The sequence below is a fragment of the Herpailurus yagouaroundi genome, unplaced genomic scaffold (genome assembly GCF_014898765.1).
Source record: "Herpailurus yagouaroundi ecotype Mexico unplaced genomic scaffold, PumYag 141, whole genome shotgun sequence".
NCBI lineage: Eukaryota > Metazoa > Chordata > Mammalia > Carnivora > Felidae > Herpailurus > Herpailurus yagouaroundi.
The window spans coordinates 45,027,706-45,049,917 of record NW_024412396.1 but is presented as its reverse complement, the minus strand read 5'-3'; the positions used below and the strand labels follow the sequence as shown (position 1 = coordinate 45,049,917).

General features: G+C 48.2%; 1 protein-coding gene across 7 annotated transcripts in view; it reads left to right on the top strand.

Annotated features, from left to right (window-relative positions):
* The first annotated feature begins 341 nt into the window (after positions 1-341).
* Positions 342-22,212, top strand: part of SLC8A3 (solute carrier family 8 member A3) — a 127,504-nt gene continuing 105,633 nt past the window's right edge. For all 7 annotated transcript variants that reach the window (XM_040477545.1, XM_040477544.1, XM_040477547.1 and 4 more), the window contains exon 1: positions 342-2,182. In XM_040477545.1, coding sequence (XP_040333479.1) covers positions 399-2,182 — 1,784 coding nt within the window. In that variant the 5' untranslated portion in view covers positions 342-398. The remainder of the gene's footprint in view (positions 2,183-22,212) is intronic.

The following is a 22,212-nucleotide window of genomic DNA, read 5'->3' as shown; positions in this document are numbered from 1 at the left end:
ATTCAGGTCATGCTTGGCCTATTTTCGGTTGATTCTTAACTCTCACAGATAACAGTGGGGCCTGAGACAGGACTAGAAGGGTATCACTTATGTTTCCATTACCAGTATTCCCAGCTATTTTAAGCCATTCTTCAACCGAGTCTCCACCAGATGGTCCTGTGGACAGAGCAGCTATTCGTGCTTCCCATTGACATCTTTTTTTCCAAGTGAGAGACTGCCCCATATGTTAGTGCAATATGTCGCTCAAGGTGAAACGTCGGTTTGTATTGGTGGGAACCCGCCATTTGCTGTCCCCCTTTTCCTCATGCCTTTTCCTGCCTCTCTGGTCTCTTCTAGGTCTCTGGCCCATCGGGAGGACCATTGGTGCTGCAGTGGAAGCCAGCGGCTAAGTCTTGTGTATGGCGTGGTTAAGGTTACAGCCTCTCACCTCTGCCTTCCTCCATTTTGGGCTGATTACTTTTGTGCTCTTCCTGAATGGTCTCCGGGCGGAGGCTGGTGGCTCAGGGGATGTGCCCAGCACAGGACAGAACAATGAGTCCTGCTCAGAGTCCTCGGACTGCAAGGAGGGTGTCATCCTACCAATCTGGTACCCGGAGAACCCTTCCCTTGGGGACAAGATTGCCAGGGTCATTGTCTATTTTGTGGCCCTGATCTACATGTTCCTTGGGGTGTCCATCATTGCTGACCGCTTCATGGCATCTATTGAAGTCATCACTTCTCAAGAGAGAGAGGTGACCGTCAAAAAGCCCAACGGAGAGACCAGCACGACAACAATTCGGGTCTGGAATGAAACTGTCTCCAACCTGACCCTCATGGCCCTGGGTTCCTCTGCTCCGGAGATCCTTCTGTCTTTAATTGAGGTGTGTGGTCATGGCTTCATCGCTGGGGATCTGGGACCTTCTACCATCGTAGGTAGTGCGGCTTTTAACATGTTCATCATCATTGGAATCTGCGTCTCCGTGATCCCTGACGGAGAGACTCGTAAGATCAAGCACCTCCGGGTCTTCCTCATCACTGCTGCCTGGAGTATCTTTGCCTACATCTGGCTCTATATGATCCTGGCAGTCTTCTCTCCTGGTGTGGTTCAGGTTTGGGAAGGCCTTCTCACTCTCTTCTTCTTTCCAGTGTGTGTCCTTCTGGCCTGGGTGGCAGACAGGCGGCTGCTCTTCTACAAATACATGCACAAAAAGTACCGCACCGATAAACACCGAGGGGTTATCATAGAGACAGAGGGTAACCACCCCAAGGGCATTGAGATGGATGGGAAAATGATGAATTCCCACTTCCTGGATGGGAACCTAGTGCCCCTGGAAGGGAAGGAAGTGGATGAGTCCCGCAGGGAGATGATCCGGATTCTAAAGGATCTGAAGCAAAAACACCCAGAGAAGGACTTAGATCAGCTGGTAGAGATGGCCAATTACTATGCTCTTTCCCATCAGCAGAAGAGCCGTGCCTTCTACCGGATCCAAGCGACCCGTATGATGACCGGCGCAGGCAATATTCTGAAGAAGCATGCAGCAGAACAAGCCAAAAAGGCCTCCAGCATAAGCGAGGTGCACACCAATGAGCCCGAGGACTTCGTCTCAAAGGTCTTCTTTGACCCATGCTCTTACCAGTGCCTGGAGAACTGCGGGGCTGTACTCCTGACAGTGGTGAGGAAAGGGGGGGACATGTCCAAGACCGTGTATGTGGACTACAAAACAGAGGATGGTTCTGCCAATGCAGGGGCTGACTACGAGTTCACAGAGGGCACTGTGGTTCTGAAGCCAGGAGAGACCCAGAAGGAGTTCTCTGTGGGTATCATTGATGATGACATTTTTGAGGAGGACGAACACTTCTTCGTGAGGTTGAGCAATGTCCGGATGGAGGAGGAGCAACCAGAGGAAGGGATTCCTCCAATAGTACTCAATAGTCTGCCGTTGCCTCGGGCCATCCTGGCGTCCCCTTACGTGGCCACAGTCACCATCTTGGATGATGATCACGCAGGCATCTTCACTTTTGAGTGTGATACTATTCGTGTCAGTGAGAGTATTGGTGTCCTGGAAGTCAAGGTTCTGCGGACATCAGGTGCCCGGGGCACAGTAATCGTCCCCTTTAGGACAGTAGAGGGGACAGCCAAGGGTGGTGGTGAGGATTTTGAAGACGTGTACGGGGAGCTGGAGTTCAAGAATGACGAAACTGTGTAAGTAACCTTTCCATATTCTATCCGCCCCCCTCCATCCCTTGTCATCTCCTCTGTCGTTAAAACTCTTCCTCGTGGCGCGTTAATGTCAGACTTGGGTTCCAGCACAGGTGCGCAGGATCGGCAGGCACTCCTGGCTGGTTCCACTTCCCAACCTTCCTTCGGTTTTCTCACCTTACAGTGTTTCTGGGCAGGGAATCCTGTGGCAGGATCTAAGGACACAGAACATTCCTCGGGGGAACTCAGAATGATGGCTGGTGGAGGTGTGGGGTGACAGAAGTTTTGATGTCCGATTTTGGAGAGTTCTCGTGACTAAGCAGGAGCTGGGAGACCCGTGGGGTCTCTCCTTCCTCCTCCTCTCCTCACGCTGAAGGCTCATAGGAACCTCGAGGCTGTTCCTTTCCATTCTGAGGTGGCGCCAGCTCAGTCGGGGGCATCCTCAGGGAAGCAAGTGCCGTTGGCTCCCCCCCGCCCCCCACCCGGGACCACACTGCAGTTGTCTTGTATAGCCAGATTCCAGGCGTCTCTCCTTCAATTGGGAAATTGCTGAGGTGGTTGAACTTTGGCAATCACCGTACATGCCCGTAGGCTATTTTATGGTGTGAGGTCGGCCCAGTCTAGGTGAGATGAGTCAATACAGCTTGGGTATTGGAGGTGTCTTGCAGAAGCAGAGCTCCCAGGGCAGTGGCTGCCTGCCTTTAGTCACAGGTGTGAGCTCCAAGATCTGACTGAGCAACATAGGGAAGCCCCTCTTAGGAACTATGGGAGAAAAATACATCCTCACTGTGGTCATCTCCCTTCGTAGTTTAGAATGCTCCTGGAACGCTTCTCTGGTTCGTGAAGGTCCACTGAGTCCTTCAGACACTGTGGTTATTGCACTTCTGTTACCTCGATCACTATAAGGGCTCTCCCCATTGAACCTTCTTGTGCTGGGTATTCCGTTTTTGTTTCTGTTTTCTCAGATGGATAGCTCTGAAGAAGCAACAGAATGACTTTCCCCAGGATTTGCAGGGTGGCCGAAAAGGTGGGGGTGGTAAGGGGTAAACTTGTCTCTGAATTCTTGCTCGTGTCCACAAACAATAAGCAGAAACAGGAGGCGTGAAGGACAAAAGGGGCATTGAGGAAGGGGAGGGGGATGTCAGACTGCTCCGAGAACCTGCTAAAAACACCTTGAGTGGGAAATGAAAACACATAGTTTGTAAGAGGGTGAAGGAAGGAGGGCACAGAGAAGGGAGCCCATAGAACCGAAGGAGAGGTGTCATGGAAGTGCTTCCTCCCAGGTCCAGTCATGCGACAGGGCTCAAAAGGGGTTGGATCCTGCTGATAGCAGACCAGCCATCCGGGGACTCTGTTCTTGTCCTCCCTCAATTCCTTACTACTAATGTGACTTTGGGCGAGACGTTTAGTTTCGGCTCTAGAACTGCACTGTCTCATCTGCAAAGTGAGAACAATGGTCGTTTCCTTGCCCGGAGGCAGGGTCGCATCTTTTTGCAGTTCCTGCCAGCCCCAGGATTTTCGGAACCGTAGACACGGGCACTCAAATTAGGTCCTGTGTGCACTAGCCAAAGATGGAACAGGGGATATCGTCTCCCACAATGAAATAGGCATTGACAAATTGATTTATTAGAGCTCTGTTTAGTCATTTTGCTGGGAGGGATAATCATTCATTAGCCTAAGTAAAAACCTGTGCTTCTAGAGAATACTGTCCATTTATATGTGCTCTGGAGAGAGTGTTTGTACGTACAAATGAAGGACAGGCTCTCGCTGGGAAGACAGACTCCACGCAACTTCACGTGCTTACGGCGGTGTCAGTATATAAGAGGTTTTGGTCGGGCACTCGGTGATCTCGAGACCACAGCATTGGCCATGATTTGACGGACTAGTGATTTCTCCGGTTCAGTGCCTATCTACCAAAGGCACTGAAGAGTAATTTTTGACAGATCAGAGGCTTGGCTCCCGGTTTCTTTGTCTCATTAAGAATCAGTTGTGCACTTTGGGTCTCTGGGTATGACTGACCCTTCCTCAAATCTCTTTGTGTTTTCAGCTTGAATAATATCCTGGTGTAAATGGACCTCATGAGTGATCACTTCTGATATCGGTTCTACATGTATATCAGCCTCCACACATTTCCGATTCTGGTCCAGGTATTCCAGGATTTCGTGAACAAGCTATGTCGCCATCTCTTCCTCCCCATCAGTTTTTAGACTTCGGTAGACTTTGGGCTACCTTTCTGGTTTTCTTCCTTGCGGAAGGATGAGTTCATAACCTGCTAGTCTGTCTTCACATCGTAGCCCTACCCTTGATCCTGTAGATTGTAATTTTACAAATAGTGGCAGTATGATGTAGCAGAAAAACCATGGGCTGTATGTACTTTGGGTTAAGATTCTGGCTCTAGTTCTGATGGAACCAGGTATTTGGGGGACATTTTATTAATTTGTGAGATTATTTCCTCATCGGTAAAAAAGGGATAATAATGTTTCTCTTGGAGGGCTGTTACGATTCAAAATACCATATGCAGTGTTGTCTGTATATGCTAAGTGCTCAGTAAATGAGGCCATTAATAACAGTATCAGTGAATGAACAGTATTCTTCAGAAGACGCTGTTGAGGTGATCGGGCTTCTTGAATCTCTACGTAACCCCTAGTTAATACACATGTTAGTTTTTTGGTTATTGTGAAGATTCCTAATCTAAACTCCCAAAATATTAGAGCCAGAAAGGACCTTAGAATATCTTCTAGAGTAATGTTTCTTGGATTTTAACGTGCTTCTGAACCACCCAGGAACCTTGCAGATTACGATTCAAAAGGTCGAGGGTAGGGCTCGAGATCCCGTGTTTCTAATAAGCTCCTGATGCTCTTGGTCCCAACTTAGAGTTGAAAGGCGTTAGAGCTCTTAGCCAAACCATGAGACCCAGGAAGCAAAGTGGCTTTTCAGATGACCTGCTTAATTGAATCCAGAAGGCTTGCTTTCCAGTTCCAGCTTGCAACTCCAACTCAGCTAGAACCCAGCTCCTGCCCTGAGACCTTGCTAATTGCAATGCCAATCTGGAAACTGAAATTGAAGCCCTCAGGGCACCTAGACAGAAGCTGTGCGATGCCTGGAGCAGTTCCGCCTTCCAGTCCTTCCCTCTCTGTGCAGCTTTCTTTGCCTACCGAGCTCCGGAGCACCGTGGATCTTGCCCTCATTACCCTCTTCCAAAAACCTATTCAGGTTGAAGCCAGGCCTGTGCCCTGTCAATGCTATTGGGTGATGAATTCACTCGTGCGGTTTTATTTTATGCTTTACTTCTTCATTGATGTCCTTAGCACCACGGTAGGATAGACAACCATGAACTTTGAAGTCTGACAAACAGATGTGAATCCGTCACCAGTTGTGTAGCTTTGAACAAGTCATTTCACCTGGCCGAGCCCCAGATATTTTGTTGGGATGACAGGAATTGTAGTATCTATCCTGCAGGGGGGTGATAAGTACGATATACAAATACGCAGAAGATGCACCTGCAGCACGGTGCCTGCTCAGAAAAGGTGCTCGGTCATTCAACAAACATTTATTAAGTGTCTGCCACATACTAGATACATTACAAGGTACTGGAGATAAATAAGTGAGTAGGACAAGCTGGCATTTCAGCTCTCAAGAATCTTCTCCGGTGAAGAGGGTACTAGGCATATAGACAAATCAAAACACATGGGAGAAGTGCTGTGGTTGAGATAAGCTCAGTAAAAGAGAAATGAAAGCTCTTTGCCGTGTGTGTGACACCACTCAAGTTTCGAAAGCAGCCTTCACCAAGGATGTAGTAGTGAAGCAGATGAAGCGGGGGGGTGGGTACGTGACGACCTTAAACCCACATCACAATAAACTCTCGACATTCGCGAGGGATCCGATTGACATCTTCATGATCTAGAAGAATCCCCACCTTTGTGGCTACCCCTAAAGCACATCCTTAGAATTATGGCCTTTGAGCCTACTGCAGACAATAGCAAAACCTCGTGGAGATATATATGCGTGCTGCTGGCACATTAATCTCACTCACTAAACGGTGTGCCTGCACCTGTATCCCAGGCTCACAGCACGCTTCTGCAAAATAATAGAATACTGCAGCTCATAGACCTTTGGGGTCTCTGAGAATAGTCAGAGTCCCTGACGTCAGACAGGCAAATGTCAAGACCTCCTGTAATTAAATGGCATAGGCCTCCTTCAAAGAAGAATGGAGTATTAGCTGTGCCACATAGTTTCCAACAAAATTAGAATGTAAAAGCCAGAAAGCACCTGCCCTCCCACTTACAAATTATGAAGCTGAGATCCGGAGAGGGGAAGTGACTTGTCTAATATCACACAGCTAGATAGGATAGAAAGTTAAGAGTTGGCAAGGACGTTGTAGACGCTACTGATTTGATGTCTCTCCCTCCCAGTTTGGACTTTCTTGTTTTTATCCATCAGAACAATGTTAACTTTGGAAAGTGTGTAGAAATTCTTGGGTGAAAGGTGCTCTGGGAAGTACAAATCCAACAGTATTATGTGACTAGTATCTTAACTGGGAATAATAACGTATTATGGGCTATTTTTAATCTCTTGGTTCACCTTGAGACTGTTCAGGAAGAAAACTGTTGGGCCCAACGGCGGGGGAAAAACCATCTTAGTGATTTACTGAGAAAAGGTGACAAGCATAGCTGGGACATCTTTTAGGCAATGCTGGTAAATTGCAGACAAGACCTTGTTCCATGAAATAATGACTTTTTTTTTTCTTTCAAAATGATGCAGGCCATTCCCCTCCAGAGGTGCTTTCTCTATAAAGTTTCAACCTCAGGGAATCTTTCCATCAAACTCTGGACTGCTCCAGGACACAATCCGCCCCTCCTACACTTTAACTAAAACATACTAGGCTTTTTCCTTATTCTTTGGTGTTAGAATAGACTCTTCCCGTGCCAGCAAGGGAGATTATTTGCCCGGAGAATGCCCTTCCTGTGCTTGAGAAAAGTCACGAGCTGCAAACTTTATGAGGGTGGGATCAGGTGACATCCCTTCCCCTCTCTTTTCTTCTGCCTTCAGTGCCGGACTTCCAGTAAGGAGATCTCTCTCCAGCTTTAAGGGAAACAGTCGGTCACCAGGACTCGTGGCTTTGTGGAACTCACAGCGGAGCTATGTACTTGGCTCCAAGTAGTCCCGGAGAAGGGATTCCGTATCTAAGCCTGTAGTTGAATGGGGTTCTTAACAGTACAATGGACATTTCAAATAGGGTTGTTCAACTACAGCTCTTTTCCTTCTGGGTCCAAAGGAACGATTATAGGTTATGTGGCTATGTGGCTTTCTTCGCAGAAGCTTTGGATGTTGTGCCCAGAAAGGCCCTGATATATATTTTTTCATCTTAATTACTGAAACTGTCAAAGATTATGTCAAAGAAGGGCATATTCCGGTGTGCCTGGGTGGCTCAGTCATCGAGCATCTGACTCTCGATTTTGGCTCGGGTCATGATTTCACGGTGCATGGGTTCGCTCACAGCTTGGAGCCTGCTTGGGATTCTCTTCCTCCACACCCCCCATGCCCGACCTCTCCCCCGCTTGTGCACTATCTCAAAATAAATAAATTAATTAAAAAAAAAAAAAAAAAGAAGGACATATCCCAACTCCAGGATCCACAAAGCACCCAAAGTCTACTTAAACTTTACATGTTTATAAAAATCTCTGGAAGTCCAGAGTCTTCCTGGTCAATTTGTTTTGGGGTCTAGGGTGCAGGGTCTCCTGGCAACCTTGGATCGGTCAGCATTCCCTGTACCTCACTTGGTCAGAGACCCTATGTAGCAGAGCGTCCTGTGTGGCCACCCCTGCTCTTCTCACATTGGATTGCCCTCTGGTATGAGACAGCTCAGTGCTGCGGGGTTGAGGATACATTAGGTTGGTTTGAGGGGAAAGGAATATTGTGATTCGAGAGGATCACATGACTGGCCAGTCAGGAAATGAAATAGACTTCTCCTCAAAGAAGGCTTCCTTTCTTAGAGAGGAGCTCATTGGGCTTTGGGCAGTATTAATAAAGGAATACCAGTGAAGGTACTGCCATCAGCCTTGTTTATTTTGTTTTGACTTTTCTGGTTCTTAAGGTCAAAGTTTCCTTGTTCATTCACAAGAAAGATAGAAAGGGACAAAGCAAGGTGGGTGAGTGGGCAGGACTTTCTAACTGTCCAGCCTTTTATCGCCTTCCCAGATGTATTATTGTTTTCTTGTTTTTTAAAAGAGAAAGTAGGTACGCCTGTGTGGTTCAGTCTATTAAGCGTCCGACTTCAGCTTGGGTCACGGTCTCATGGTTCGTGAGTTCGAGCCCTGTGTTGGGCTCTGTGCTGACAGCTCAGAGCCTGCTTGGAATTCTCTCTCTCCCTCTCTCTGCGCCTCTTCCACTCGCGCTTTCTCCCTCCCTCTCTCTCTCTCTCTCTCAAGTAAATAAATAAACTTAATAAATAAATAAAATAAAAGAGAAACTAAGCTTCACTTCTAGAAGCAATAGGGAGCCCTGGCCTAGAGCCAGTCATATATAATTGACAGTTGGAAAGAGAGAACTCCTTGATCTGCAAATAGAGCAAAGTCCTCATATTTAAATTCTTCACAGTCCAGAAACATTTTGCAGGAATCAAATGCTTTGAGAGTTTTGCTAAATGACCACAAAGGAAAGTACTAGGTAAACATTCTCAGGTGGCATGGTAGTTATCATTCATAGGAATTATATTCCCATCCCTACCACCTACCAGGTACCCAAGTAGGAAATTACCTGTATACACAGAGAAGAAGGTAAAGTTGAAGGAGGAACTTACTCATTATGGAGAAATTTGTTTTTCTGAAAATGGAGTCACCATGAGGTACGTGTATACATTTGACTTCAGCTACGGATGTGCACCCTCCTGGGCCCCTCTAGCTAACAGTCAGCATGAATGGACGCAGCCTCCTTAACCTGAGCCTGAGCCCAAGCCGGTCACCACTTGGTGGGGAGGCTCATGAACCAGTTCTTTATGACATAGACCGTGCCCTGTCTTGGGTCCTTTAATTGGTGCTTTCAAAACGAGTGACATCTTTTTTTTTTTAATTTTTTTTTAACTTTTTTTTTATTTACTTTTTTTTTTTTTTAAATTTTTTTTCAACGTTTATTTTTTTTATTTTTGGGACAGAGAGAGACAGAGCATGAACGGGGGAGGAGCAGAGAGAGAGGGAGACACAGAATCGGAAACAGGCTCCAGGCTCTGAGCCATCAGCCCAGAGCCCGACGCGGGGCTCGAACTCACGGACCGCGAGATCGTGACCTGGCTGAAGTCGGACGCTTAACCGACTGCGCCACCCAGGCGCCCCTTTTTTATTTACTTTTGAGACAGGGAGAGACAGCGCATGAACTGGGGAGGGTCAGAGAGAGGGAGACACAGAATCTGAAACAGGCTCCAGGCTCTGAGCTGTCAGCACAGAGCCTGACGCGGGGCTCGAACTCATGGACCGCGAGATCATGACCTGAGCCAAAGTCGGCCGCTTAACCGACTGAGCCACCCAGGCGCCCCCAAAATGAGTGACATCTTGATAATAACTCAAACTCAGAATATGAGTGCAGAACGAATTATGGATTACGGATGACTAATACTGCTGCTTTTCCCTCGTCGTCCATCTCTCTCCAGAGCCATTGGCCTTGATCTGTCTACCTTTAGATGCTGTCCTTGTGAATCCCACACGGTTTCTCCTTGTGAACCCCACTGTTGCCGGACGCTCTCTGTCTGAGCTGTGGTCATCTAGGATGTGCTCCGCCACCGTAGCTAGGGCTCACGGCCCTGGCTGCAAATCTTCACGTGTTTGCCTTATTCCCCTGCTCACACCTTACTTCCTGTTGTAATACTTTGTTGTTACACTCGCCGTCTCTTCTACACACCCTGTGGTGCATCATCTCTCTCTCTCTATCATACATGCTCCAGGCACTGGCGCCATGAAAGCTATGGTTCCTACCCCTGTCACACTCAGCGCCTTCCTCCTCGCTTCCTTTAAGTCTTCTTCTTTATTCTTATCCCTCACACTGCTGGCATCTGTACTTGGATTGCCTCGTGTCTACCGTCTGATCTGCGATTTCTTCGAGTGATCAAGAATGAGCTGTAGGTATCCCTTACCAAAGCCTGTCATTTGGACAGAGAGAACGGGCTTCACGATAATACCCAGAAGACTGATATCCCCCAGCTAGCAAACCACTCAACTGTGGTGCTCTTTTTCCCTTACCCACAAAGTCTTTGCCTTGACTGTATGTTGAGACAGTAGGGTTGAACTGTAAGGATCAGCCTAGACTAGCACTGGTAGCAGAAAGTTCTCAGGCAGGCAGGGGAGCCCTGGGGGCTACCTTCTCTTTCTGATGCTCTCCCCTCTGGACCACGTGGTCTCTGTCTCCAGGCATCTCCGCTTCTCTCTGTGACCTTCTCCCGTGCTGCTTCCTAGCTTGTAGTGATACCTCACAGACCAGCCGTCCTGCTTCATGGCTCCTCTCTCCGTGTGGCTCTCGGCTCCTATCTGGAAAGACCTTCTACCTCAGATTCTCAAGAGAGGGAATCGAACGGGTCCATACTTTGCCAGCTTGGCCATGTCAGAGGCCACTGGCCAGATCTGTCTTGGTTGCCCTGAGTCAAGCCAAGCTCTCCTCGCCCCAGCAGTTGATCTACCGCAACCAGATGGCGGAGTGGAAAAACGAAGTTACCGTGCGGATTCCACAGTAAGCTACCCAAGCAGCTGTGTCTATAAGTGGGGGCAGTGTCACTTCGAAAAACGTCCCGGGTGTGACAATCATCTGTCACCTCAAAACTGGCACGTAACGAGGTTTGCCGTGCCTCAGAGAGAACACTGATTTTACCGTGGTCTGTGCTGGGGCGGTAGGCTGGAGAATGGGAGAAATAGCCGCCTCTGGAGGCCCCGGCCGGATCAAATTCACATTGACCGCAGCCTCAGTAGCCAAGAGTAAGTTGGCCTCTGCTCGGATCAACAGAAAGCATTCCTAGTGGGTGATGTTCAGTGGCACAAATCTCAAGGCTACCAGGGTCATCCCCCCCCTCCCCCCCTCCCCCTTATCCTCTTCTGGTCTGTCCTCTCCAGGAGACTAGCGTCAGCAGATGAGCTGCTGTCATTTTCGAGTGTGTTATTTGGGTACTGAGTCACTTTCAAAGCCTCTTCCTGGGTTTGGGTTTCCAGACTGGCTTGTGTTCCAGACCAAGACAGAAAGCTTTCCTACCTCCCATGCCCGCCAGGGACAGAGTGACAGCCTTTCCTTTGCCACCCCTCCCCTGCCCGACAGCTGGTCAGCTGGACTTAGCCGGAGCCAGCAGGCGCCCCCTCTTTGTGTCTGGAGCTGTAACTGGATGCGTTTCCAGGAACTCCCCGGAAGCCAGAGTATTCCCATCTCCAGGTGACACAGTGTTTGACTCTGTCAGCTGCCTGTGTTCCTGGGCACTGGGCTGGGGTGTAAGATAGGATTCCTTTTGTGGCAGCTGCAGTCAGTTCATAGTGACTGTCCAGGGGGCCATCCTGGAAAGGAGTTTTGAGGCTGTGGCCGGACCCAGCTGTGGCTATGAGAAGGGAAGGCCAAATATCTACCACCGCTAGTCCTGGGTGGAGAAATGGAAGGAACTTCACGGGATGAAGAAGCTCGAGAGTCTCCGTTTCAGTGAGTTGCATTAGTGTGAAGTCGCCACTGTCTCTGAGAGGGGGCCAGTCCCAAGGAACCGCTCTCTTCTTCATCCTACACAATGCAGAACTTTGTCCCGTTCCCTGGATAGATCCACAAATGCCCATTGGACACATGGAGCAGATAATTTACTTGTCAGACCATGATCTTTCAGAACCCCTGCTAAGCTAGTGGGTTTCATCAGCTAGACCAGTGGTTCCCTGCCAGCTCCCCATCACAGGCCATTTTAATGATCTGTCCTTCCTCATAGAACCCGTGTTTTAGAAGAGTCACTGAAAATTAATTAGATTTTCATTTTTTTCCCCCATAAAACATAGCAAAAGATAACTCATGTTACTATAATGAGTTAATTTGATTGTAGCCAAAGCAAAGAGAAATGGCATTTTAATTAACCCATGTGGACTGCTGGTAGAAAATACACTTTCTAGTTTGGGGGTCAGGGAGTGAGTAGAATGAACATAGCCAAGGGCTGACTTTCAAAGTAACTGTCTGATGTGAAATGCTCTAAAAATATTAGGCACTAATTGTTTAAAGTTATTTTGATGCAGGTGACCTCATGGGAAGATCAAGGTACTAGAAATATATCAGAATATATCAGACTATGGCATAGTATTGGTTACTTAGGCTTTACCGTTCAGACCTGCGGGGAAAAGACTACTATTGTTATTATTTTTCTTACACAATAAAACTTGGAATATTTATTTGAAAATATAAAAAAAAATAAGGATTTTGTAATACTTTAGGGTTAACGTTATCACTTTCTTCAGATTAGGTAACAGAGTCCTAAGAAACATGAAGTAATTTGCCTTAGAACACAGGGATTTAAGGACGTATCAAAACCTACATCAGATCACTGGGTGTTGTATGGAAACCAATTTGACAATAAATTTCATATAGAATTTTAACATTAAAAAAAAAAAAAAAAAAAAAAAACCTACATCATCTTGGGGCACCGGGATGGCTCAGTCGGTTAAGCAGTCAGCTTCAGCTCAGGCCATGATCTCATGGTTCATGAGTTCAAGCCCTACGCTGGGCTCTGTGCTGACAGCTCAGAGCCTGGAGCCTGCTTTGGATCCTGTGTCTCCCCCCCTCTCTCTGCCCCTCCTCTGCCAGTGCTCTGTCTCAGTCTCTCTCTCTCTCTCTCAAAAATAAACATTAAAACAATTTTTTTTAAAAAACCTAGATCTTCTGTTTCTAAATCACATATTCTTTCTACTATGTCCCACATTTTAGCATCAGAATAAGGTGATGAAGCTGAAAGCGGGCTTTCTTCTCCTATGGAAGAGTCCAAGGGCGCATCCCCCCATCTCTTCCTTAACAGCAAGAGTTGGCTGCTTTCCTTTTAATTCAGGGGCAGCTGGGCTCAGAGAAGTTGGCCAGGGCCAAATAAACTCCTTAACGCCCAACTCAGAAGTCTGGACTCGTCACCCTTGACTGCTGGCTCAGCCCCACCCGTGCCCAGGCCGGTGCACAGAGGATTCTTATTTGTGCCACTGCACCATCAGGAGCTACCAACAGATGATGCTTTGGCCTGCTGCCTGGGGAACAGGGCAAGGCTGGCACAGGACCACGTGTTCAGATCCGGGGGTGCCTCCTCTGAGGCTGTGCCTATCAGCCTCAGGTGTCTGAGGGCGTTTAGGACCAAGAGTTAGAGGGAGGGATGATCAAAGAGAGCAGGAGGGGCTCCGCCGCAGCCCCCCAAGAGCCTATGAGAGGCTCAATCAGTGAGGCTGGAAGCAACAGGAGAGTGGAAGCAGGAGGCTGGTGTCCAGCTCTCAGGGTACAGCCAGCAGACATTGGTGAGCTCACACTGTGAGTTGACACAGTGAGAAGAGACCCAATCCCTGTCCTCAGGGAGTTCCCAGTCTGGCAGGATATGAAGCGTGTTGAAGGAGTTGCGTATGTGGAGCTTTAAGAGACAAAACAAACGAGCAAAGGGAAAAAAAGAGAAAGAGAGACACAAACCAAGAAACAGACCCCTAACTATAGAGCCCAAACTGATGGCCACCAGAGGGGAGGTGGGCAAGGGGGGGTGTGGGGGGGAAATAGGGGATAGAGATGAAGGAGTGCTCTTGTCTTGAGCACTGCGTGATGTATGCAAGTGTTGGATCGCTCGATTGTACACCTGAAACTAATGGAACACTGGATGTTAACGAGCTAGAATTGAAATAAAAACTAATCAGTTCACATCCAGTTTAGAGTTTCTATAGAAGAGGGGTCCTCCTCAGGCTGTGGCCTCACAGAGGCATTGCCACCGGCCTTTGTTGGGATTCAGTTTGGAGGCGTTAGAGGTGACCTCCTCCTACAGTCGCCCCAGGAAGACTGGTCAGGAAGAATGGCTGGAGCGCCATTAATTACGAATGGCTGGAGCGCGGTTAATTACCTGACTCCTGATCTCAGCTCAGGTCATGATCTCAGCTCAGGTCATGATCTCACGGTTCGTGAGTTCAAGCCCCACGTCGGGCTCTGTGCTGACAGCATGGAGCCTGCTTGGGATTCCATCTCTCCCTCTCTCTCTGCCCCTCCCCCACTCATTCTCTCCCCCTCTCTCTCTTTCTCTCTCTCTCTCAAAATAAAAAATAAAATAAAATGAAGAAGATTGGCTAATTGGCTTGGCTTGTGGGGCACACACAGATATAAGTACAGGTTGGCCTCAGGAGTAAATGGTATCCAGCCAGGCCGTGTCCTCAGACCAGAACAGCAGCCAGTTCTTCCCCATGCCTGTCACATATCATAGAGACACCAAAAAATGTCCATTGAACGAATGAATGAATGAATGAATGAATGAACAGAATGAATTCCTGACATCTCCTCTGGCTCTGTACCACTTCCAGTTTGCAGCAAGCCCAGGGGGACATGGGACTGGAACTCACTTCTAAGGCATGAAGACCAGGGGTCCCCTGCTCTCCACGCATACTTCCTCTCCTCTTCCAGTTTCGGCGAGATCCATGGAGCCCTCTGGGCCTGAACTTCTCCACGGCCCAACCCCCACCTGGCACCAGCTCCTCGGAGGGTCTGTTCCTGGACTGCTCGGCCACCTCTGAGCACGGGCTGCCTTTCCTGCTCAGGAGACACCCTGTAATTCGATTAGGAGCTCCCTCCGGGGAGCATGTAATTATGTCCTATCTGGGCCTTGTAATGACAGCCCCCTGCCACTGTGCAGGGAGCTGCCCTGCTCAGCTGCCCAGAACTTTTCACTGGGAGGGAACTAATCTGCTTAGCCCAGATTGGATGCAGTTCTGCAGAGTCTGCACCAGCAGAAAGGAGGGAACCTATGGGTCGATCCTGTTCTGCTCTGTGATTTGCCACGAACCCCCCTGCCCAGGATTGTTCTTAGCTGAGTGGGAGGCTGGGGGCCCCGTTCTCCTTTCATGGTCAGAGCCCCTTGGGGTCCTCCAGCCCTCCTGGGGGTGAGAAGGTAGAGGAAAGGAGACTGAAGGCATTTGCCTGTTTTCCATGGTAGCTTGTGGGGAGGGGAGGTTAGATGGGTTGAGTTACCTGGCATTTTACCTGGATGATTCAAATGTTGCCCGTTGTGGGGGAGGACGCCTGCTGTTTCGAGCTGTGGGGGGAATTGCCTTAGTTCTGTGCATGACTTTCTTTCCTCCTTTGGGCTCGATTTCTGTGAAATGTTTTAAGTGGGGCGGTGCCTCAGGGTGGCGTGGACATTGACTACTCAAGGTGGCCTCCTCCTTCTACCTCCCCACCTGCATCTTGAACCCTCCTCTTGAGGAACTGAAATTCCTGTCTACCCAGAACCTAGATCCTACAACTGGCATCCTTTTAAGGAGGCCATGTGAAGGTAGACGGGGAAGAAGTCCATGTGACAACCGAGGACAAAGATGCAGAGGGATGCAGCTACAAGCCAGGGGGTGCCAAGCATTGTCGGCCAACACCAGAAGCTAGGAGAGAAGCATGGAATCGATTCTCCCTCAGAACCGCCGAGGAAGGCATCAACCCTACCAACACCTTGATTTCAGACCTGTAGCTTTCAGACCCACGAGAGAAAATGTTTCTATTGTTTGAGGCTGCCAGGTTTGTTATAGCAGCTGCAGGAAGCTGATACCCAAGCCCTGCATAATGCATACTCTACACTTCAGGGAGTGAGGGACCTCGCACTCATAGCCAAAGGACAGGTGCAGGGGAGAGCAGTGCCGGTGGGGTGAACTGTCCTTACGCCGCTGACCCACAGCTCCCAGGGCAAAGGAGGCCAGACCTCATTTAACAGCTTATATATGGACTATAAGTGTCCATATAATTTGGATTCCTGCTTGTAAATTATATGAGGAACCAGGGGAATAAAGGCCACTTCCTTTAAGCCATTTACCCCAGTCAGGTTAGTTACTTTATTACAGCTATTATAATGGCCTCCTCTTTTGTCTTCTGGTCTCCTTGGTCCTGGTCCATTGGTAGTTCTTAAATAACTGCCCAGAGGCCCTAGGTGATGCTCTATGAACTGCATGCTCGTTTCTCCCTCCCCACCCTTCTAATGGCTAAACTCTGGGCCACTGACAACAATGCCCCCCCATGTGGTCAAGACTCTCGCATCTTGTGACTGGGAGGCAACAGAAGGGCCTATTCTCCCAGTCCTCTCTGCCTTTGGTGTCCCCTGGTGCCTTGCGGCTGGCCCTGAGATGTAGGTGTGTCACCTGCTTGTCCTGAAATGCGGACATGTTACCTTGTTCCTTCTTCAAATGAGGCAGGCCTGGCTGGGGCAGGACAGCCTAACATCAAGAGAGCCATGACTGTCATGTAAGGAGGGTGGCACTCAGGTGAGTAGGGGGCCCAGGATGAGCATCAGGGAGTTGGAAGACAGGACTTTGCTTTATCACCAGTGAGATTGCCAGTGACAGGTGTAAGAGCAACAGTGTGGGTAGAAGCCCGTATACACATAGGAGGGTAATAGGGCAGGGCGATTAAGTGCATAGACCAGGTGTCACACAGACCAAGTTGGAGTCCCAGCACGGCTACCTCCTGGTGATGGGAGCTGGGGCAGGTTACCTAACCTTTCACTTTTCTCATCTATGCAATGTGGATAATAATAGTACCTCCCTCGTAGGGTTGACATGAGGATTAGAAACGACTGTCAAACATTTAACACGGTGCCTAGTCTAAATCACTCATCGGGCATATTGTGCTAGTTATCAGTTAAGTAATTAATGAATAGAGCCTTGGCCATATCACAGCCATTCTGACCTATGTGGACCAGCGTTTTGCTCAGGTTCTCCTATTAGTAATTATATTCCCATTCTGAGCCCAAGGTGAGCTTTTAGGAAGAGACAGTTGATCTAAAGATAGAAAGTCAAAGAGTCTTGTCTGGAGGAAGGTGGAGGGAAATATCATCATCTGGGATTTCTTTGACGATGTCAGGGAACATGACAGGCTGCTCTCTCTTTGGAGAGCAGCCTCGGGCCGGGGTGAGAGGTGACCTTGGGGTTGATTCCTCTGCATCCTGAGGTGGACTTTATGGGATTTGTTTGGGAGATGGAGGGAAGGAAAGAAGGAACGTGGAGAAAGGTGGAGAATAAAAGGAGAGGAAGGGCCGAAAGCATAACTACATGTGAAATTACTTGCCGGTGGGATTCTGGGGCTGGGACAACTACAATAATTATAGTGCAGGCTCCTGAGGGTCCTTGGCATGTAGGCAGTGTTGAGGCCTCTCTCACTTGACTTACTCCCCCGGGCCTCATGCTACACTATCCACCCAGATCCTATTGCTGATCAGGAGGCTTAAACAGAACAATTACTGTTCCAGAGTGGAGTCCCGTCTATGGGCTCCTGTGATGAAAACCACACGCCTGTGGGTCCTGGACTCCTTCAGATGGAGAACCCTGCTCTTGATGGACAGGTGATCTGGAGCAAGAGCGCCATGACTCCTGTAGTGCTGTCCAGGGTGCTGCCCTTCTCCCGTGCCACGCAAAAGAGGAAGTTCACTGACCAAAGAATTAAATATTTTCCAGCCTGATTCTGGCTTTCTCTGTGAGGGCCTCATACGTCTCCTTTTTATCCTTGTATTTGGAAATGACTCACCCTTGCTTTCGTCTTATGTGGCAAGGCAATTTTCTGTCACCAAATAAGTGCCAGATGATAAGATTGCCATTTATTTAGTACTTACCACATGCCAACTATTACACTAGGTGTGTGGGATGTATTCTTTATGACCCTTGTATTAATTCCATATTGGTATAACCCCATCCCAGCCATGAACACTCTGCCTGTGCTTCCTCATTCATGCACAGGATACTACTAAATTGAAGTCAGATATTCGAAGATTAAGCTTGGGTTTTATAGGTGTTCATCCTTCCCACAGTTGTGCAGAGTCTTCAATTAAAATTCCCCATGGTTGGGGCATGAATGTGATCACTGACATTGCTCCTCTTGGCTCTGAACCCTTGCCCTGACATATCCCCGTTCATCTCTCTTCCCACTCAAGAAGACCTTCCCTGCGGAGCTCTTGGTTTCTTCCCAGCGTCTGGTCTCTGACCTGGCACTTCCTAACTGCTGGTTAAATCTTGTCCTTGCATGTACTTGTTGAAGCATATGTAATTGCATTTGTGTATGTCAAAAACAATCACGTTGGCAATTTCATGTGGCTCATCCAACACTAGGGATCAGCTTGTCTCTGTATGAACATTGCTGCCTCTACATTCCCACAAGCTATTTCCTGGGCAAGAGGAGATAAAATGCTTGTCCATTCCCATCCTTCATCTCCCAACACTTGGAGGTTCCCCACTTTTTAAATGGTCACTGTTACTGCCATCATTCAAGTCCTTTGTGTTGGGGCTTAGACCTTAGCCGTGGTGTCTGAATGTCTTTCATATCTCCTTCTGCTAAGACCTTCCTCCATGCCAACCAAGCAAGGAAGCCAACAAACAAAAACCAAACCAGATGTGGTCTCACATAATATAAAGGACAAGCTTTGGAGACAAGTGGACCTGTGTTTGAACCCTGACTCTGCAGCTCCTTAGCTGTGTATATAAGCTTTCTGTTGCTGCATAAGTAATTACCACAAACAACACTGATGTATTATCTCTCAATTTCCGTGGATCAAAAATCTAGATACAGCTGAGTTGAAGTCAGGGTGTTGGCTGGGGCTTCTGTTTTACCTGAGGCTTGGATCCTTTTCCAATTCAAGTGGTTATTGGCGGAATTAATTTCCTTGCATGGCTTGCTTCTTCAAGGCCAGCTACAAAGAGACTCTCAGCTCTTTTAATTTTTTTTTTCCAACGTTTATTTATTTTTGGGACAGAGAGAGACAGAGCATGAACGGGGGAGGGGCAGAGAGAGAGGGAGACACAGAATCGGAAACAGGCTCCAGGCTCTGAGCCATCAGCCCAGAGCCTGACGCGGGGCTCGAACTCACGGACCGCGAGATCGTGACCTGGCTGAAGTCGGACGCTTAACCGACTGCGCCACCCAGGCGCCCCTCTCAGCTCTTTTAAAGGGCTCTCCTGATCAGGCCAGGCCCACCCTGTATCATTTCCCTTAAAATCAAGTTTTAAAAGTTAACTGATTAGGGACCCTAATTATATCTGCAGAATGCCTTCACCTGTACCAAAACCTTTACCATGTTCACAGAACCCACTCACACTTGGGGGATTCTACAGGGCATGTGCGGAGGGAGCAGAAGGTATCTTAGGGCCACTTTAGGATTCTGCCTGCCATGCTACATGACCTTAGGTAAATTGCCTAACCTCTCTAAGATTCAGTTTCCTTACCTGGATAAAAAGGATGACAAAACCAGCCATATGGAGTTATTACAAGGACTAAGCGACGTATATTATGTTGTAAAAAGTGGCAGGCACTAGACACAAGCACATGATTTCCTTCCTTTTGTTGTTCATCTGTCCTGGTGTCTCTGTGATTTGAAATACTGTAGAAAACCATTTTGAGTAGTCAAAATTGTGCCAGAAAGTATGGCTGACTCTCGTTATTTGTAGTAGTTATATTCCATAAAGTCGTCGCACACACTGAATTAGCGAACACTAAAGCATCGCTCCAAATACAGTTCGTTCCTGTGAGCCTTTCTCTGATAACAACATTTTCATTAGTTGGTGGAACTTTATTTTAAGTGCGTTTCTGTTTACGGACACCTTCTTTAATGTGTAACAGGTGTGTGGTTTTTTTCATGGCTAGATGGAGGCGTGGGAGCCAAGGCCAGAAGCAAGCGCCCTTCCCCCTCTTGCCTTGCTGGGCCTCTTTGGAGAGCATTCATCCCCTTAATACCTTTCACAGCTTTTCTCAGGTACCATTAAAAGAGGGAAACTGAGTCACTACTGATTAAAAAAACCCATTTGCCTGTCGCTCGGTAGTAAGAGGCGAAATGTGATTGGGTGGCCTTTTGAAGACAAGGACTAGCCCCTAGGCTTTGCTGCAGACCCAGATTCCTGCCAAAGGAGCTTTGGCTTGGATTTCCTGGACACGGCACTCTGGGTGCTACAGATCTTGCACTGCCCAGCGTGGGGCAGCATCCACAGTGGCTGTTACATTTCCAAGAAGGTTGAAGAGCCGAAGCCCAAGTGGCTAGGGCTGGGTGTGGGTTGGCCAAGCAAAATGCCTTTTCTCTCTTTCTTTTGCACGTGGTGAAGGATTGCGAGCATCCCCGACTGGTGGTGGCTTTGAGACACCTGCATAGCGTGCCAGTGGAAATCTTACACTGAGCCTGTAGTTTGGATCCTTGGAACATACTGTCTTTCGGTTCTGCCTTCCTTCCTTATACTCATCAGCTTTGAAACCAGCTTTGCTGAGTGCCTGTCTCTGCACCTCTTCATTGGTGACATTGGAACCCTTCCCTTCTCGCTACCCTAACTGTGGCTTATTCGAAGCCAGTAGCCACAGCTGCATGAGCTGGGCAGCAACCATTGTGGGGCCAAAAATGGGTCTGGGGATTCAGGGTGGTGCAGAGGTTTTCTGGGGCAGGTGAGCTCGTTTGTTCCTTTTGTCCTTCTTCTGTTCTCCTTCCCCCACCCCTTTTACTAAACCTAAGGAAGACAGAAACCAATGATCTGTTTGGCAACGTGGCTATTTTTGGGTACCAGGCCTGCCATCTGCGGGGAACCCTTCTGTATCGTCAGTTGGCAGAACAGAGGAGAGCCCTGTGTTTTGCAGCTGATGGAGGGGAGCACCATCTCTGCTGAGGGGACCAGGGTATCCATTTCCTTCATTAAGAAATGAAACAGCAGACCTGATTCTATATTTAGAAATCACACGTAGGTGCAACTGTGGGTGTGCAGACACCAAGCAACCCAGCTGGCACCGCAAGCTTTCCTCCGGAGCGACTTGCTGAATTTAATAATGGGGAGGTATGAAATCCAGAGGGAGTCGAATTGAAGCTTTAGAGGCTTGGTGTAGAATTGATCCACGAGGGCTTTGGAAGCAGATGAGGGACTCTTCCCTGATACTTCTCATTCAGTTTGGGAGCCAGGTAATCAAGCACTTACCGAAAGCAAACGAGAAGTTGAAACAGGATTTAATCGGAGAATTTCTAGGCCTCATACGAACCACGTCTTACAATAAGAATTATGTTTTTCCTCTTCATGCCCAGTCAGCGAATATGATTAGTGGGAACCTAGTGAGTTCAGGGCATCGGGCTAAAAGGGGTTACCAATTGTCTTCATTTAACAAAGTCCCGCTAAGCCCTTAACCTGTGCCAGCTCGTTGCCAGGGCCCGCCCCCACGAAGAGTAATGTCAGAGAGTGTCAGGCCTCAAAGAGCGAACCGTTTGTCAGGAGACATCAAACAAGTGAGCCAACAAAATGCCTTACCGTTTTAGAGATAGTCCCTAAATTCGCGGAATTTACACTCTTTTTAGGAAGGTAAAATACAAACCTGTGAGCTTTAAAAAACAAAACAAAACACAACCATTGAAGACAGTAACAGAGGAACGCAATTGACAACTGAATTATACAGACTCTAATGACTATAAAAATTCACTAAAAGAGATCATTATGAGCTGGGGATGATCCAAGAGACTTCCTTTTAGAAGTAGGTTTGGAGCCAAATCTTGAAGGGTGAGTTACTTTTGTTTTTTGCTTCCTCTAAAAAGTCTTAGTATCAAATGGAGGTGAATGGAAGGAGAGGCTGTGGCACCAGAAAGAGACAGATTTCTCTACAGATTTTTCCGGTATCAGGTCTGAATGTATTCTTTCAACCAGCCTCACTCGAGTCCATCGTCCATGCTCCGTCACACGGCAGGGGTACAGGGAGAGTCCAGACCCAGCCTCAGTCCCCGTGTGGTTCCCAGTCTGGTGGAGGGTGGACTTACAGATACTGACAGAACAGTGAGATGAGTCCTGTACGGGGTGGGTGATCATGGTGTTGTGGGAACTTCCAAGAGGGAATGGCCAACCATGGGT